Source organism: Accipiter gentilis, chromosome 12, assembly GCF_929443795.1.
Source record: "Accipiter gentilis chromosome 12, bAccGen1.1, whole genome shotgun sequence".
Taxonomy (NCBI): Eukaryota; Metazoa; Chordata; class Aves; order Accipitriformes; family Accipitridae; genus Astur; species Astur gentilis.
Genome location: NC_064891.1, coordinates 26,796,692 through 26,813,327, shown reverse-complemented (window position 1 = coordinate 26,813,327; position 16,636 = coordinate 26,796,692). Strand labels below are relative to the sequence as shown.

Sequence of the window (16,636 nt, the reverse complement as noted above, 5' to 3'; positions counted from 1 at the left end):
AGTGGGTTTTTGAAAATGGAACAGTTTTCTAACAATGTAACTTACATGCCATGAACAGTACCAGAAAATCTGTAACAAGTGAAATGACAATTTACCCTTTGACTGCAGGGGAAATGGGCCTTGTCCTTAAACCTGCATCAACAATAGCTCAGCTGTAATGCTTATTATCCAGGAGTTTAAATGAGAGGATATATCCACTGTAGCTGTGTACTTTCTGATTATCAGGCTGCTGGCAAGAAAACAACATCTGAAGGCTCCTGGTAGGCAAACTGGGGGGTACCTTTTACCTTTTTTGACTTTACCAACAAAAAGCAAGACCCCGTACAGCCCTGGCATACTGTAATTAGGGAGCAGTCTCCAGACTCCTGACTGAATTTCTTACGGAGCTTTGCAACAGGAAAAGAGGGTGCTGACAAACTGCCTCATGCTCCAGGGAATCTGACTGAATTGCTGCTTCCCAAAGCAGCTCACTTTCAGAGGCCTAAGCAGTTGCTGGGACATGTTTTCTCATCACGTGCTTCTCTGATCACTGTAACATTTGTTTTTTTGAGGTATTGAGAAGTCTTTGGAATGTATGTGGCCAACATTTATTTATAATTTTGTCTTTTGTAATTGAGAACTCCATGGTAAGTAAAAGAATGCACAGCCATTCTCAGTCTGGTCCTGCTACAGTTTATGTGAGCTGCTTCATCCCAGCTGTGGGCAGCGATTGTGGAAGCCACGCTGAACACTGAGGTCTGTTGAAGCCGAAGGAGGATTTATAGGTAGGCAAACTGGCATTGGTGCATGCGATGGAGTTGCCTGGAGTATTTAATAGACATGCATTTGTAAACATTTTTCACTAGTGGGGCTGCCAGGAATTGCACATGGGAGGGATACCAGCAAAGACTTAGAGATCACGTTTGGTATTTCTCCTCCAGTGCTGGCACTTTTGATCAGTAATTTTAAGTTTGTGAATGGGACAAGAAAGAATTTGCGGTTAAGGTGAAGACAGTCTCAAAAGGAGAGGGTAAGTGCAGAGGACAAAATTGGAGAGCTGGTGTCCTAGAGGCTACGGGTTGGGGTTAGACCAAGTCTGCTTGACAGCATGAGTAGGAGAGTTGCGCATGCAGCTTTTTGGCTGTTGTAAAATCCTTCCACTCGTGGTCCGGCAGGCTGTTTGGGTCTAACAATCCTTGATTTGAAGACAGCTGTTTTGAATCACCATAAAGATACGTGCCAGGAGAGAACGGCCCTTGCGAAACCCGTGCTCTACCGAGAGTCAGCGTTGAACACAAAGGCAACGCTCCGTTCTGGGGCACGCCACGGTGCTCGAGCCTGAGTGAGGACAGACCTGGGGACGGGAGAAGATGCCTTGCAGCAGTGCTGTGCAGTGGTGCCTGGGGGTCAGTTTCGGAGAACACGAGCTGCAGGCTCTCTGCTGCAGCTCAGCTCGTGTGCCCGACGGTCACGCCAGGACCTCTCCAAAGGGCAAGGGAAAGCAAGCAGGACAAGCACTTGTCAGCACGGCCCGAGCTGGGCCCTGCCTTTACCTCTCTGCCAAGTGGAATGGGCTGAGCAGCCCGGCTTGTCCCTGCGGCTCCTGACCCTGCCCTCCCGGGACGGGGGTCATCCGCCTCCCTGCCGAGGCTGCACAAGCCCTGCAAGCCCCTGCCTTTCCCTGGGCGGGGGACGGCCCAGCGCCCCCGCAGCCCCCGTACCGCCGAGGGAGGGACGAAGCGGGCGCGGCCGCCCCCGCCTCCGCCTCGCCGCCCCTGCCGGCTGCCCGTGACCGGCAGCGAGCGAGGCGGGCAGCGGCGTTTCCACCCGCCCCGGCTCCGCGCTGAGTGCGGGCGCATCCGACCGTCTCTGCCGCCGCCCGGCCCCGTCCTGTCTCGGGGCCCCGGGCCCAGCCGAGCGCGCAGGTGAGGGCAGCCCCCCGGGACCGGGACCGGGACCGGGACCGGGACCGGGACCGGGACCGGGACCGGGACCGGGACCGGGACCGAGGCGCCGGCCCCTGCCGGCGGGTGCGTGCGGGGACCTGGGGAGGCCGGGACGGCGCCGCGGCGGCTGGGGCGCCTGGAGGAGCTGCGGCCTCCCCGGAGCGACGCCGGGCTCCGGCGGGGCAAGGCGCGTCGGCGGTGGTGCTGGCCCGGCGGTACCGGCTCCCCGCGGCCCTGAGGCGGAGCCGGTTTCTGGGGAGCGCAGCCCCGGCACCCGGCGCCCACTTGCGGTGAATGCCTTGAGCGGCCCGCGCCGGGTGGGGAGCCCGGGCATCCCCTTCTGGCCTGGGTGGGTTTTGGGTCCGCCCGGTTCCTGGCTGCGTCTCGGCTAGTGGCAGACCCCTCGAAAAAAAGCGTGTGAGGTGCCCTGCGGGGAACACAGAGCGTGCTCTCTTTCTGCTTTTTGTCTTCCTACTTACGGGTGAAGGTTGGCCAAACCTGGGAGGCGTAAGGTTTTAAGTATTCTGTTAGAATTAACTACTGTAAGGCTGAATTACCGATCAGTCTTTTCTTGAGTCCTGCTACATACTGGGCTGTGAGTTTCCTATACTAGTTGCCAATAACGGGCACCGTGCGGAAACGGGGAGCTGTCAGATCCGACTGCTTGTTCCACTGTGCACTGGCAATTAGTTGTGCATGTACAACAGGAAGACAGACGTTCACGATGTTTTCACTCCGGTGCAGTTGTATTATGAACTTTGATCGTCATCTCTTCATACAGTAAACCTGTTCCTTTTCTGGATGCCATCTAAACAGGTTTTTCCGTGCCTTGGGGCGGTCACCCTGCCCTTTTGTAAAGGTCATTGCAAAATGTCTGATACCCTTTTTTTTTTGAAATGTGGTGACTGCCACTGCATTTAATAGCAGAGGCTGCCCCCATATTTGTGTGTGATGACGTCCTGTAATCTCCATTTTTACTCTAGATGTTGTAACATTTAGTTTAGGTTGGTTGTTGGTTTGTTGTTTGGGTTTTTCTTTTAAATATGGTTGCATGCTGAGCTAAGATCTTTGGTTAAGCCATATGCAGTGACACATAGGTCCTTCTTCAGAGTTATTTGATTTGGTACCTTGATGTGCAATTTGTGTAAATCTACAGATTTACCTTTATTTCTGACATACTACCCTGTTATCGAGCTGAAGCACCAGCTGTCAAAATGCATCCAGGAAATTGGGGCAAAAGAAAAATATTATGCAAAGTCACAATAAGCAAGACCGTTTCAAGGAAAACTAGGTTTGCAATGTGAGCTACCTTGTCAAGTATTTAAATTCTAACCCACTGAAGGCTGCAAACCAGAACAGAATTGTGCATCTGTTAAAAGTATGGTTATACTACCCAGTAAAAGCAAATTGCTGAAGCTTCCCAATTTATTTATTGTTGTCTGATTGGTGTACCTTGTCAGGGGCATGTTCTTTCCTGGTTCCAATGAAATGGTAAAAGAGATTAGCTTAAGCTACATCACTTGGGATTCAACCTGAAAAAGTTGTACTTCATTCATGAGGCAGACCAACAGCTGCTTTGGGCCTACTGATGACCGATCACAATAGCAGCATGATTGCCTGCTTAGTGCACCAGTACTTTTATATAACTTATTAAAATAGCTTATTGGTGAGGCAAAAATCAGAGCCCAAGGAAACAATTTTCTGTTTCATCTGAGGCAGGTATTTCCTGTGCTGTGGTCTTGTGCAATAGCAGGTTAAAATTGAGCAAGATTCCTGAAGAGCCTGAGCAAGGGTTTTGGGAAAAGCTCTATGTGGTGCTAAGACACAGAGGTCGTTCCTTCTCTTGTGGTGGAAGCCTCCTTAGGCTTGAACTAAACCAAACTGTGACCTGGCACTGTTGTGGCTCACAGATGGGATTTATAGGCAGGCATTGCTCCCCAAGACTAGTTCTGCGGTACAGTGGGTTAGTGATTGTTGAACGCTAGACTCCCAAAAGCAACATGTTAGTTTTTCCCCCCTCAACTTTTGCATTTAATACAGTGTGACCTAAGCAGCAGGCACTTCTTCCTCGCTCCTCTTAAAATGATACAATACAATATGCCAAAGACAGTGTCCAGGGAAGAAGGTGGGTCACTGCAAATCTACTGAAGGCTGCTAGTTACAGCAAGTGCTTGGAGCATAGGCGTTCTGACAGGAGTCCAAGCTCTTTTTTTTTTCCTGATCACTTTTCATGATTAGACAATGGAAAGGGGTAATTCACCGTAAAAGGTAATTGACAGCAGTAGCTGCTGTTACACTAACAAATAAACGTAAGCCAGTTTTAAACGATTAAGAGAGCTGCACAAACAGCGCCAGGTGCCTGCTCTTTGTACAAATAAATCAGGTCTAAATCCGGGCTGCCCTGAATTTGTCATCAGCAAAAGATAGCAAGGTTGGTCAAACTTTTGGAGTTATGTCTGTATGAGAAAGGACTGAGTAAGCTAGTAGTTGTCATTCTGGGAAATAATTCAGGCTTACATTCAGGCAGAGAGGTAGGACGGAAATTTAAAAAACAGCATAGAAAAGGTTAATAGAGATAAGCCTTTCTGAAACTGGCTTTTCCTAACTATGATATCCCTGGTTTTGTACTGGAAGAAACAAACAAAGGAGGTAGTTCTTCATGCAAGAAGGAGACCCGTGCAACTCCTTGCTAGGGTCCTGCCAGGGTCTGCAGATATGAAGCTTACAGGGGTTAGAAGGGATGAGACAAGTACTAGGATTAGAGACCCACTGAGGATTAAATAAAGCATATCAGGCTCAGGAAATATGACATTTCAGACAGTATTTCAGTCAAGCAGCCCATTTGTTCATCCTGTTGATACCCTTTCCTGGGCTTCTCCTTATGGCCATGGTTGGAGACAGTTTGCAAGCTAGCCAGACCCCTGTTCTGATCAGTATGACTGTTCTTTTACAGTCATAACCCTTAAAGTGTTTTTTTTTAAATTATTATTAACACATATGCTTAATAATCGCGTATCTTTTATGCCAGGCAGATATGCACCCACTGGTTAAATTAGTCTGTGTACTCAATAATTATTCCTCAACAGGGAAGTGACCCAACTTTTTTTTTGTTTCTAACAATTTTCTTGCTTCACCAGTAGAGCGCCAAGCTTTTCTCCTTCCTGCTGTTTGTTTTGTCTTTGTTAGGCTGATAGGAGCTTACACATCTCTTCTTCAACTCACAAAAAAGAAGTGGTAGGCATCAGACCTTTTGCTTTGTATCCACCAACCTACCTACCTACCCCTTTACTATCCCCTTTCTATCCACCAACCTACCTACCCCTTTACTCCTCTGACTTTCAGGACTGGAAAGGATGAAAGAAATTGACTATGTTTACTATAGTTGTATATCTGAAATTCAGCTGCCCGTTAATTACTAAATTCTTTACTTACCATTCCATGAATTCATTTTTTTTTCTTCTTGTAGGGGAATGAAATAAAACTGCAAATTTATTTTCTCACCTAGGTATCTGGACAAAATGGGGAATGGATCAGTGAAACCCAAACATCTGAGGCGGCCGGATAGACATGTAGCAAACCTCTCTATTGGCTGTGCTAGCAACCATAAGTTTTTGAAGGACCCAGGTCCAGGCATCAATGTGATCAATGGGCAAGCTGATGTTCTTTGCAGCAGGGTGCTTGAACTGGAAAAGGAGCTGAAGAGGAAAAATCAAAAGTTACAAGAGGGTCAAAGTCGTGTTGCTGAGCTTCAGGAGCAGCTGGCTGTGCAGACTAAGGTCATAGAAGAACTCACCAAGGAACTTCAGAGCAAGTGTATACAGTTGAACAAGCTGCAGGATGTTGTTAGCAGTCAAGGAGAGCACTCTCTTCAGCCTTCTCCATTTAAAGTGGCTTCAAGGATTCAAGTCTCTGCTGATAGGAGGAGAGGAGCAAAGGAAGGTGTATCTGCAGAGCCAACAACATGGCTGTATGGTCTGGACAGGCAAGCTATGTTTTCTTTTGAAAAAGCAAGAGTACGAAAGGATTCCAGGTGAGCTCGTTTCAGGGGGATTATATGCTTGTGTGTTATGGGTTTGTGTGCTGGGTTTTTTTGGTAGCAGTGGAGGGGCCGCAGGGGTGGCTCCTGTGAGAAGCTGCTAGAAGCTTCCCCGGCTCCAAGTCGGACCCACCTCTTGCCCAGGCCGACCCAATCAGTGACGGTGGTAGCGCCTCTGGGAGAACAGATTTAAGAAGGGGAACCTGCAGTGAGTAGGGGGATTGGAATCTGAGAGGAACCCCTCTGCAGACCCCAAGGTCAGTGCAGAAGGAGGGGGAGGAGGGGATGCCCCTGCAGCCCGTGGTGAGACGGCAGGTTGTGTCCCCCCAGCCCATGGAGGGGAGCGGGGGAGCAGATGCCCCGAGAATGGCCATGACTCCAAGGGAAAGCCTGTGCTGGAGCAGTGTGTGACTGAAGATCGGCCTGCGGAAAGGACCCACGCCTGGGAATTTTGTGGAGAACTGCAGCCTGCAGAAAGGACTGATGTTGGAGAAGTTCGTGAAGGACTGTCTCCCGTGGGAGGGACCCCACGCTGGAGCAGGGGAGGAGTGAGGAGTCCTCCCCCTGAGGAGGAAGGAGCGGCAGAGACAAGGTGTGGGGAGCTGACCCCAACCCCCATCCCCTGTTCCCCTGTGCCACCGGGGGGAGGAGGTGGAGAGAACCGGGAGTGGGGTTGAGCCCCAAAGGAGTGTGGGGTCGAGCCCCAAAGGAGTGTGGGGTCAGGGAAAGATGTTCTAAGGTTTGGGTTTAATTCTTATTATCCTTGTTTTGATTTGATTTGTAGTAAATTAATTTTGTTTCTTCCCCAAGTTGAGCCTGTCTTTTGCCCGTGACCATAAGTGGGGAGTGATCCCTCCCAGCCCTTATCTCAACCCATGAGCTTTTCTTTGTATTTTCACCTCATCCCACCGTGGCCGGGGAGCAGGGAGGGAAGTGAGCGAGCAGCTGCGTGGTGCTTTGATACTGGCTGGGCTTAAACCACAACACTTGTGTTAAAAGGATATTATTTTTATGACAATGATATCCTCTCCTCATGATAAATCAAGATTGAAGTAGCCATCTCTTTTATATAGGCTTTGTCACTGTGGTAGTTAGATGCTGGTTGAGTTTGTGTGTAACTTTGACCAAGAATCACGTGTGTCCCACAGACTTCAGATGAAGAGTGGTGGGTAGCCTTTGTATTTTAGTTGAGGAGACTCTTATAGTCTCTTTGGGATTTATCTTTACTGCCAGCTAAGCAGAACCTAAGCCTCTTCTCAGGTCTAGGTTTGCCTAGTGCTTGCAGCAGAAGCTATACTCTGGAGCACTGACAAGCAGAAGGCTGGATGCCTTCACGTGTGTTCAGATTCTTAGTCCTATGGCATGGATGGCTTGGGAAGGAGTAGGTGGCCCCAGCTCAGCTCTCCCAAATGCAGTACCGACATGGGTTCTTAGCTGTGTACAAAGTTTGTCAGCCCAGTTTCAACTCAGTCTGGTGCGAAATATAATGAAATGTTTTGTACGGTGCGATTATCCTCTTAGGAGCTTCCTCCTGCCCTCCAGATTCTGTCAGTCATGGTGTAGGATCCTAATTTTACTTGTTCCTCTTTGAATCCAATTATACTTCTAGCCTCTGCAAGAGCCAGAAATATCTGTGGTCACAGCTGATCATGTGGACAGAGGTATCAGACTGGTATCCTTAAACATACCTTAGACCCTCTTTTACTTTGCAGTGTAGACACAATCTGAGTATCTGTTTTAACATAGTGGTAGCCAGAATCTATGTGGACTTCAGCCAGCAGCTTAAGTGCCTTAGATTTGTGGGGAGCTTTATTGTTTTGTTAAGAATTCATGGCACATTTGAGTAGGCCTGAGAGTCATCAGACATGGTTTCTCATCCATCATGTCCAGCATTGCACATTAGAGGCCGTCTTATGAACCAGAAAGGCTGCCTGAGTCACCATAAGGAGCTGAAATCTTCAGCTAGCAGTGTTTTTCCAGAGTAAGGGAACTCTAGTAACATTTTATCACAAGTACCTGGGCAGTTTAAGTAATTGTTTGGTTTAGGAGTGTTCTATTTGTAATTACCTGTTTTCTCCTTGGTATGATCCTTGTACTGCAGTCTGCCACATGGCTTTCAGAGACAGAATTGTGACAGCACTGAGGATTGAAGCAAGAAGAGCTAGTTGATTAGCTAAGTGCAGCACAGACTTTGCCTTTCAGAACAAAAACAGATATTGCAGCTTAAGTAATCCACGTGTAATGCTGATCATGCGATAGAAACAGAGCTAGAAATTTGCCTTCTTGATTCAGTGGCTTAGCACTTCTAAAACCATTATCTTTTTAGCTGTTTTCTTGTCTTTCTAAAAACATTTAGTGTAACATAACAGGATAAAGGATCAGTTCTCTTCCCTCCTTTCATCTCTTACAATCTGGTTCAGAGATTGTCATTGTTACTGCTAAGGCTCCCATAGATTCATAACAATTTAGAGCACACCATTCTTAAATTTATTCTGATATTTACTCCTCTGGAAACAACTGACTGCTTAAGTATGCACTGCATTGGCGGTAAGAGCACACCTTCCTCCCCTCCCCACCATTTCCAGCTTTTCTATGGTTCTGTTTGTACCTTCGTTTTCTTCTCTTTAGTACTTGCACGTTCTTGAATTTTCATTTAAATTCTTGTCTTCCATGATGGTCATTAAGCTTGGATTTGACTGTTAATTATTGTCCTTAGAGTAAGTAATCTGAGAAGGAACTAGAACTCATCATTTGTTTGCTTGTCTAGTGCTAGCAAGCGTACCAACTTGGCCAGAGCAAATTAGCATTAGAGAGTTTGCCTCATGTTCTACACAAAAAAAGAAGTTGCTCCTCAAGCTCCAGTGCGAAACTAAGTAAAACCAATTTTGGACTTGCAACCAAATCTTCAATTTTTAATACTAGAATATTAATTTAACATAAATGTATGATTTCAATTGACTAAAGAGTTTATGTAAACTTCTTTCATGGGAGGCAGGATTATAACTGAAGAAAAACATATCTTGCAGCAGCCCTGCAGTAAAGGACTTGGGGATACCCATGAATGTTAAATTTAACCTGAGGCAGCAACGTGTGCTTGCAGCCCAGAAAGCCAACCATATCCTGGGCTGCATAAAAAGAATAGTGGCCAGCAGGTCGAGGGAGGTGATCCTCCCCCTGTACTCCACTCTTGAGAACCCACTTGCAGTACTGTGTCCAGCTCTGGTGCCTGCAGCACAAGAAAGACATGGACCTGTTAAAGGGGGTCCAGAGGAGGGCCACAAAAATCATCAGAGGGCTTGAATACCTCTCCTATGAAGAAAGGCTGAGAGAGTTGGGGTCGGTCAGCCTAGAGAAGAGAAGCCTCTGAGGAGACCTTATTTCAGTCTTTCAGTATATAAAGAGGACTTTCAAGAAAGACAAAGACTTTTTACCAAGGCCTGTAGTTAGAGGACCAGCGGCAACAGTTTTAAACTGAAAGAGGGTAGGTTAGCTTGGATATAAGGAAGAAGCCTTTTTACAATGAGGGTGGTGAGGCACTGGAACAGGTTGCCCAGAGAATTTGTGGATGCCCCATCCCTGGAAGTGTTAAAGGTCAGGTTGGATGGGGCATTGAGCAACCTGATCTAGTAGTGAAAGATGTCCCTGCCCATGGCTGGGGCATTGTATTAGATGATCTTTTAAGGTCCCTTCCAACTCAGATCATTCCATTCACCCATCCTTTCCTCCATCATCTTACAGTTGATCTCTTGAATCCTAAATCATCAGAGGGGCTGGAATTAAGAAAAAGTGACTTCAAGGGTATCCTAAATATTCAGTAGATCATTCCAGACATTAAAAATTTAATTGCTTTCAATATTAAACTTATCTTCAACTTCATATTTTACCCAGTGTTACTAAACTTAATTTTCTGCAATTAACCATTTTCCAGCTTTAGCTCTTGGTAGGAAATAAAGTGCCAGTCTTGCTGTGTTTTACATGTAGGTCCAAGAGCATGGTCCAGTTGTCAGAAAGACAGTTAAGTAGCGGAATATGATCTTGTATTACTGGCATTACAGCAGGTGGTCTTTTGTTGTTGTTGGAATTTTTTAGGGATGCTTTGTGTTAATGTTCTTTTTAGCCTAAGTAGTCATGTAAAAGACGGGTCAGACTAGTTTTGGTTTTATATACAGTTTAGACCATCTCCAAGAGTTCATGTCTTTGAACCTTTGGCTAAGGTTCTGAAACTTAAATCTGTCTTATTAATGGATACTTATCATGTGTTTTGCAGTGATCAAAGTGACTTTGTTCAAATATCTTAGGCTTTGAAAGACTAGACATCTTGGACTACAGTACAGCAAGTATGGGTGACTTGAGTTAATACATATGCAAGGTACTAATGAAACCTCAATTCCTGTGGCATAATCAATTTTTAAAAATCTTGAAAATCATACCTGAAGTATTTGTCATTTGCAAGATAACATTTTTTTCCTGCTACAGCCAGCTTAACATGAGATGCTGCTCTGTGACAACTCTTAGACCTGGACAGAATGCTTTTTTAAACTACCCTTATAGAAAATGTATTTTATAAAGCAACATACATTATAGTCACAGAAGGAAGAATTTATGCTTTCTCCAACAAATCAAGTTATAGTGAAAAATCTTGCTCAGACTTCTGGGGTGGGGGCAGATACATCTTTCGATGCGATAATGGCCAAAGTATTATTTGACCTTCCAAATACTTTGGAAGCAAACAGATGTGAAAAAACTACTACAAAACTGTTTTAGACAGAGCACTACTATGCCTCTCAGTTAGGTAAGCCTGCAATACACATGCACTTGTTTAAGCCAGCATCACCTTGCTATCAAGACAACCGAATACTGGAAGGTACAAACATTTTGTTTCCTTACCTGGGCTGTAAATACTGTAGTAGGTCAAATTCAGACAGTTGGCATACATGTAAGGACAAAGTCTAACCTTCACTGTCTACAGAATTCTGTCTACTGTAATTAAAAAATACTGATCCTTTAGCCTAACAGTGTCTATAGAAGTGTTTAGAGTCATTGATACAGGTAGCTGCCTCCCCTTTACAGAGAGAGGACTTAATGCAGCCCCACTTCTGCAAAAGACAATTGCAGTGTTGCTACACAGTTGTGAAAGGAGCTGTTTCAGAAGGAAGGGAAGCTCCATGCTATATTTGCATTGAGTCCAGAGTGTTAGCATTCCCTTTTAGAAACATTTGTAAAATAAATGTCACAATTTTATGCTATTCATTTAGTAGGGTTTTAAGTGCCATACTTTTGTTTGGAGTATCTCAGTATGAAAGTTTTAGAAGCTTTCAACAGTTCTTGATCTATCCTGTATGAGTGGATGTTTTCTCATGGATATATTTCATCTCTTGAGCTAGTTGGATAGATCCATCTCAGTTTCCAAAAATATGAGGTTTTCCTTAATGGGAGTTTGAGCATTGAAAATTTAACTAAAACCTGAAGATTTTAGAGTTGGAACATGGTATTTGACAGCAGATCTCTCCAGTCTTTCAAATGGAATATTTTTTAATCTCTTATCCTTTGCAGTGTTCAGAATCTAGGTGTCTCAGTATCTGTAGGACTTGGTCCTCCATTTTTCTGTGTCCTTCCAGAGCATGCTATCACCATTAGCAACATTTAAGCTGCCTATATCAAGTCTCTTCCCATTATGGGCTCAGGATCATGACCCAGTTCTGTTATTGGTTGGGGAAGAACTATCTTGACACTTGACATCGATGTCTTTTACCTGTCAAGGCCAGCAGGTAACCAAAAATCTCTCTTTAGTAGCAGGAAGGTATATTAAGAGAAAGCATTGCTCTGAAAAATATATGTTGTACCCTTGTACCTGGGATGACATCTATTTTATGATGGGAATAAATTCCTAATCCTGTTCACCAAAAGCCCTTCTTAGAGTGTCAGGTGCTACTTCTAGGGGTTGACTGGGAATGTATTGAAAGGGGGAGGGGAAACATTTCCACAAAAGCTAACAACAGGGAGGGGAGCAAAGACTGGAGAAGGACACTATGGCAAAGCTGGCCCTAGCCAGTGAAAAAAAGTCCTACTAGCAGTGGGACCAAGAAATACCTCAACACCAGAACAGTTGTGTGGAGCTGTGCACTCCCTTTTTAGCCTTTTAGTAGTATTTATCAGGACAGTGACAGGCACAAATATGGGCTCAAATGTCTTCTGTCCTTTCAGGACATCTAGTTATTTCCAGCAGCAGTTCTCAAGAGTGGAGGGGGTATAGGAGAAGCTGAGGAAAACAACGGAGAGAAAAATGTTACATACTGTGCTGGATCCCCATGAAGTGAGCGAGCAACTGCTTCAAGAGCCTGAGCCATGGTTATGATACTCACGTGTCCTTCGCTCTGTGGCCAACTGCACTTTCTGAAAACAGCGTAGTCTTCTGTTCTGTAGTTCTGGAAGCTTTAGTGCTCATTTTAAGTATCAGTTTATGAGCCATTACTGTATTTTATTGCAGTATTGTATGCATGATGCAGGCCAGGGTGAATGAGATAAGCAAGGTTGTTTGTAGCAGAAAACAAAGTTAGAGTTTATATTCTAATAACCCTGTTGCTTTCTGCAGAAGCTAAGTTATGATCTCTGTTTGTAAACACAGTCCTCACCATAGCTATTGATTTTACTTTTCTTGCCTTATCTCATTAAGTTTACTTATTTTCAGTCATTATATGGCTGGTAATATTGTAAATCTACTTATTTGCTTTAACTGACTGTTCATTTTTGGATTTTCCTCAGGAGATTTTCCCACATAACCTAGTTTTGATGATAATCTTGCATTGTTTTATAAATACAAGCAAGAGTGGGCCTCAAATGCCTCTTGTTATGCAGGTTCCTTACACATGCACATTAGGAACATGGGGACTTAAAGGCAGAATTTATCTTTCACTTCAGCAGTAAAGGAAAACTACTCAGTAGGTCTGTAAAAGCTCCATCCATGCAGCAGTTGTTTAATTGCATTCATTTCTGGCATGGATTCAAGGCACTGCTTTATAGGAAGCCCTTGACCCAGGACATATGCAAGTCAATCAGAACTCATAGATTGCCTAGTACATATGTATAGCCAGCTTTGTCTCGGTTGGTTAGTCAGTATTAGTGATTCATCGACTGTTGATTTTTCCACATTTTCTTCTTAAAATCCAACCACTGGGCTCTTCCACCAGCAGCTCAAATAGACTGTTCTTGTCTTTACAATTCACCCATTTATATGTGTTTACTACTGCAGGAAATGATGCAGAGGCTGTGTCTCAGTGAGCAGCAAGAACAGGGCTGTTCCACAAGAGTAAGTGAACTGGGGGTGACTACAGCACAGACAATGTGCTCACTGACCAGAGCACCACCCCACAAGGTCTGGACAGGGTAGGCAGAGCAGGGTGGTGATAACAGCGTCCACCAGGAGTCCCACAGAAGAAGAGATCAATCAGATGCAAGCCCTAACCAAGAGACAGAAATAAAGTTAAATATTAAAATATTGGGCCAATACCCATCCAGAAGACAAAACCAAAATCCATTATTTCCATAACATAGCTCAGGCAAGAATTGAATGCCCAGACCTGAGCTTAAATAGGGTATGGAGGCCAATGAGCAGAGGATGCATGCATGGGTTGTGGTCCCAAGTGAGGCTGATAGGGGCAGTTAAGGCTAGTCCTTGATCACTGATGTCCCTACTTTACATGCCTTTTGTCTGACTTTTACGATACACTGAAGCTTTTCCGAAGACTTTTTTTAACAAAACAACTCGGGATAGGTGCAGTTTGCTGTAGCATCACCGAAGTGTGATATAATATAAGTTTATTTCCCTGAATGCTGAATTTCAGAATGCAAAGAGGTCAGCGTTAATGGCTGCATACCTATCTCCACAAGCCCTTGTGTTATATTTTTACTCCTGATTATACCCTAAAAATTCCTAAAAGCAGTAGAGGAAAGGGCCTGCTTTGGAAAGATTGTCTCATGTCTGGTCATTCTTAAAGAGACAGAGTGTATTTGGCATCCCACATGAGCAGACTATGACAGATTTTTACTCGGGTAGGAGCATTTGTGCTGTTTGTTGTTGTCTGCAAAGGAAGTGGGCACAGCAGAAGTAGGAAGAGTTTTGCAGGGGGGTGGGTGGAGGGCAAAGAGCAGTGTGGGAGGGATCAGTACTAACCCTCCACCTCCACACACACCTCTCCTGGATCCTGGTCTTATTTTGTGAATTATGGGATTCACATAATTCAACGGGTACTTTGCAAGCTGACCTTGTGATCATGTCCTGATCATAAGTTTGTTTAGTAGCTATGTTGTCTCGAAAGTAGGGTCGTTCACCCAGTGTGTGAAATGCCAATATACACACAGAGCAGAAATATTTTATTCCAGGTCACGTTTGCACAAAGGTGGGGGCTAGGTGGTAAACCAGAAAGCTACCACACCTCATACCTAAACAGGCAAGCAATTTATACAGTTTAGTTTTATATATTTAGTTTCCAAAGTTCTTCCCCAAAACTATTACTGGTAGTTGCTTATCTACCACAGTTTCTATTGGGCTAGTTTTCCCGGCTTCGAACTAAAGGTACAGTGTTCTTTTATTCTGCAGCGCATGCTCAAGGTGAGTGGGGGGAGTAAGACTTTTTGGTCTTGAATTGAGTCGGTGGTCGTGATCTCCCCCTGCCGCCTTTACCTTTCCCCCAGTTACTGGAGATCTTTCCCGACTTCATGGCTGTCAGCAATTATTCGACTTTTAGTGCCTCCTGGGGTAGGATGTTTCCTTCTTATCAGTCTTTTAGTTCTTCTTCTGGGGCACAGTTGTTACCAAGGCATGCCTTGTGTATACAGAGGAGATCTTATTTCACAAGACCTTTGTGGTCTTCTTAAGTACATCACTCCTAAAGTACATCATTAGTACCATCAGTGTTGACTTTAACCTTACTACTATCATCAGTTAGAAAAAATGTATGAGAATGTTAGAAAAGTGGACCTGATTTTTTAACAAGTTGCCATTCCTGTACAGGCATAACTTGAAGACATAACTTGCACATTTCTTTCCTTCAGATAAGCAAGGCTATATACCTTAGTCGTGCAATGAGGAAAGAATATGGTGAGAAACAGTGCAAAACTTTCTGGGGAGCATGTCTTCTACTGGAGCCTTTTTACGTCTAACTTGATGCTTTCTGCAGGCGGGGTCACACAGGAGGAGCTGGGGTCACACAGCTAATGGAACGCATATTAATTGCAAGGATTGTAACATTTGTCAGTGGTACTGGTCATGTTGTTACTGAAATCCGGAATAAAACTCCTTAACACCAATGTGATGTTAAGAAGCAGGCACTTTGTTTATTGCAGCACTGGATGCACAGGGGATAATTCCACCTAATGTGCATGCCACAGCTTCAGCACAAACAGGTTATATGGAGTAATAATTATATATTAATCAGATTAATATATATGCATAAAAATTATTATTAGTTATTATCATAGTACTGCCTACATCCGATCATGCGCAATGATGAATTCATTTGAGTCAAAGGGCTGCTTTTATGACCACTGGCCAATTTGAGATTCTGTTGGCTGTCCTTGAAGTTGTTGTTCTTTGAACTTGAAGCTTAATGCAATTTCAGTCACATGTGGTCCATTTCAACAGTGCTCTCATCTAGCATACAGGAACATCTAGTCATAAGAGCAAAGAACTGCAAAACTTATGAACTAGTTAATCACTTAACTACACTTTTGTAATTACCTATATGAACTAGTCCCCTGGATACACTTTTGTCTATTGTTTCAATCATAATGTTAGTTCTTAAACAGAAAATTCGATAGAAAATATATGAGGTTTCCATGGTTATAGCTATCATGATTCATTGTACCCAACACAATTCCTTACAGTTACAATTTTAACTTGTAAGTAAAAAACTGGTTTTTGTATTGTAACAATGTGAGTGTTATAAATGAAAGGAAACACCTTGAGAGGAATGAATGCCTGGTGAATAATATACCCCAACCATTCTGGATCTTTTAAACTTTGGGGTTTTTGTTTGAAACCAGTGAGAAGAAGCTTATCACGGATGCCCTGAACAAAAATCAGTTCTTGAAGAGACTGGAGCCTCACCAGCTCCGAGATATGGTGGAATGTATGTATGAAAGGACTTTCCAGCAAGGGAGCTACGTCATCAGACAGGGAGAGCTGGGCAATCACATTTTTGTGCTCAAAGGTGAATACTGCTTACTCATACAATGCACAAGTGCAAGAAACAGGAAAGTAATTCAGAAGGCTTTGCCGGGAACCGCAATGATTATGTTTGTGCTCTCAAATCATTTATGCTAGTCTGCTGAGGGCAATGCAAGTTTTACCTGTGAGTTTTATGAAACAGAGTGGGAGTAACAAAAAGCACCTTAGAAACTTGAACCTTGATTTAATGCTATTTCATGACCTCTTTCATTTCTGAAAGCCTAGAGGCCAGCAAATCCTTTCTGTTGTAGGTACAGCCAACACTTTCTTTTCCAAAAGAAGAGCAGGTATAATTTAAAATACAGAAAACTGCTCAATGGTGAGGCAACTTCTGAAATAAACTTACTTTTCAACATTCATGAGAGCTTATACCAGTTTTCTGTGTATGGGAAATTGAGAGATGAGGTCCGAGTTTACTGTTCTCAAAGCTTGATTATTTTTTTTTAAGAA

General features: G+C 44.2%; 1 protein-coding gene across 2 annotated transcripts in view; it reads left to right on the top strand.

The window, feature by feature from the left end:
* Positions 1-1,816: 1,816 nt before the first annotated feature.
* The window catches only part of PRKG2 (protein kinase cGMP-dependent 2), a 36,392-nt gene continuing 21,572 nt past the window's right edge, over positions 1,817-16,636 (top strand). For both annotated transcript variants that reach the window (XM_049815255.1, XM_049815254.1), the window contains exons 1-3: positions 1,817-1,904; positions 5,431-5,955; positions 16,003-16,169. In XM_049815255.1, the coding sequence (XP_049671212.1) occupies positions 5,444-5,955; positions 16,003-16,169 (679 nt within the window). In that variant the 5' untranslated portion in view covers positions 1,817-1,904; positions 5,431-5,443. The remainder of the gene's footprint in view (positions 1,905-5,430; positions 5,956-16,002; positions 16,170-16,636) is intronic.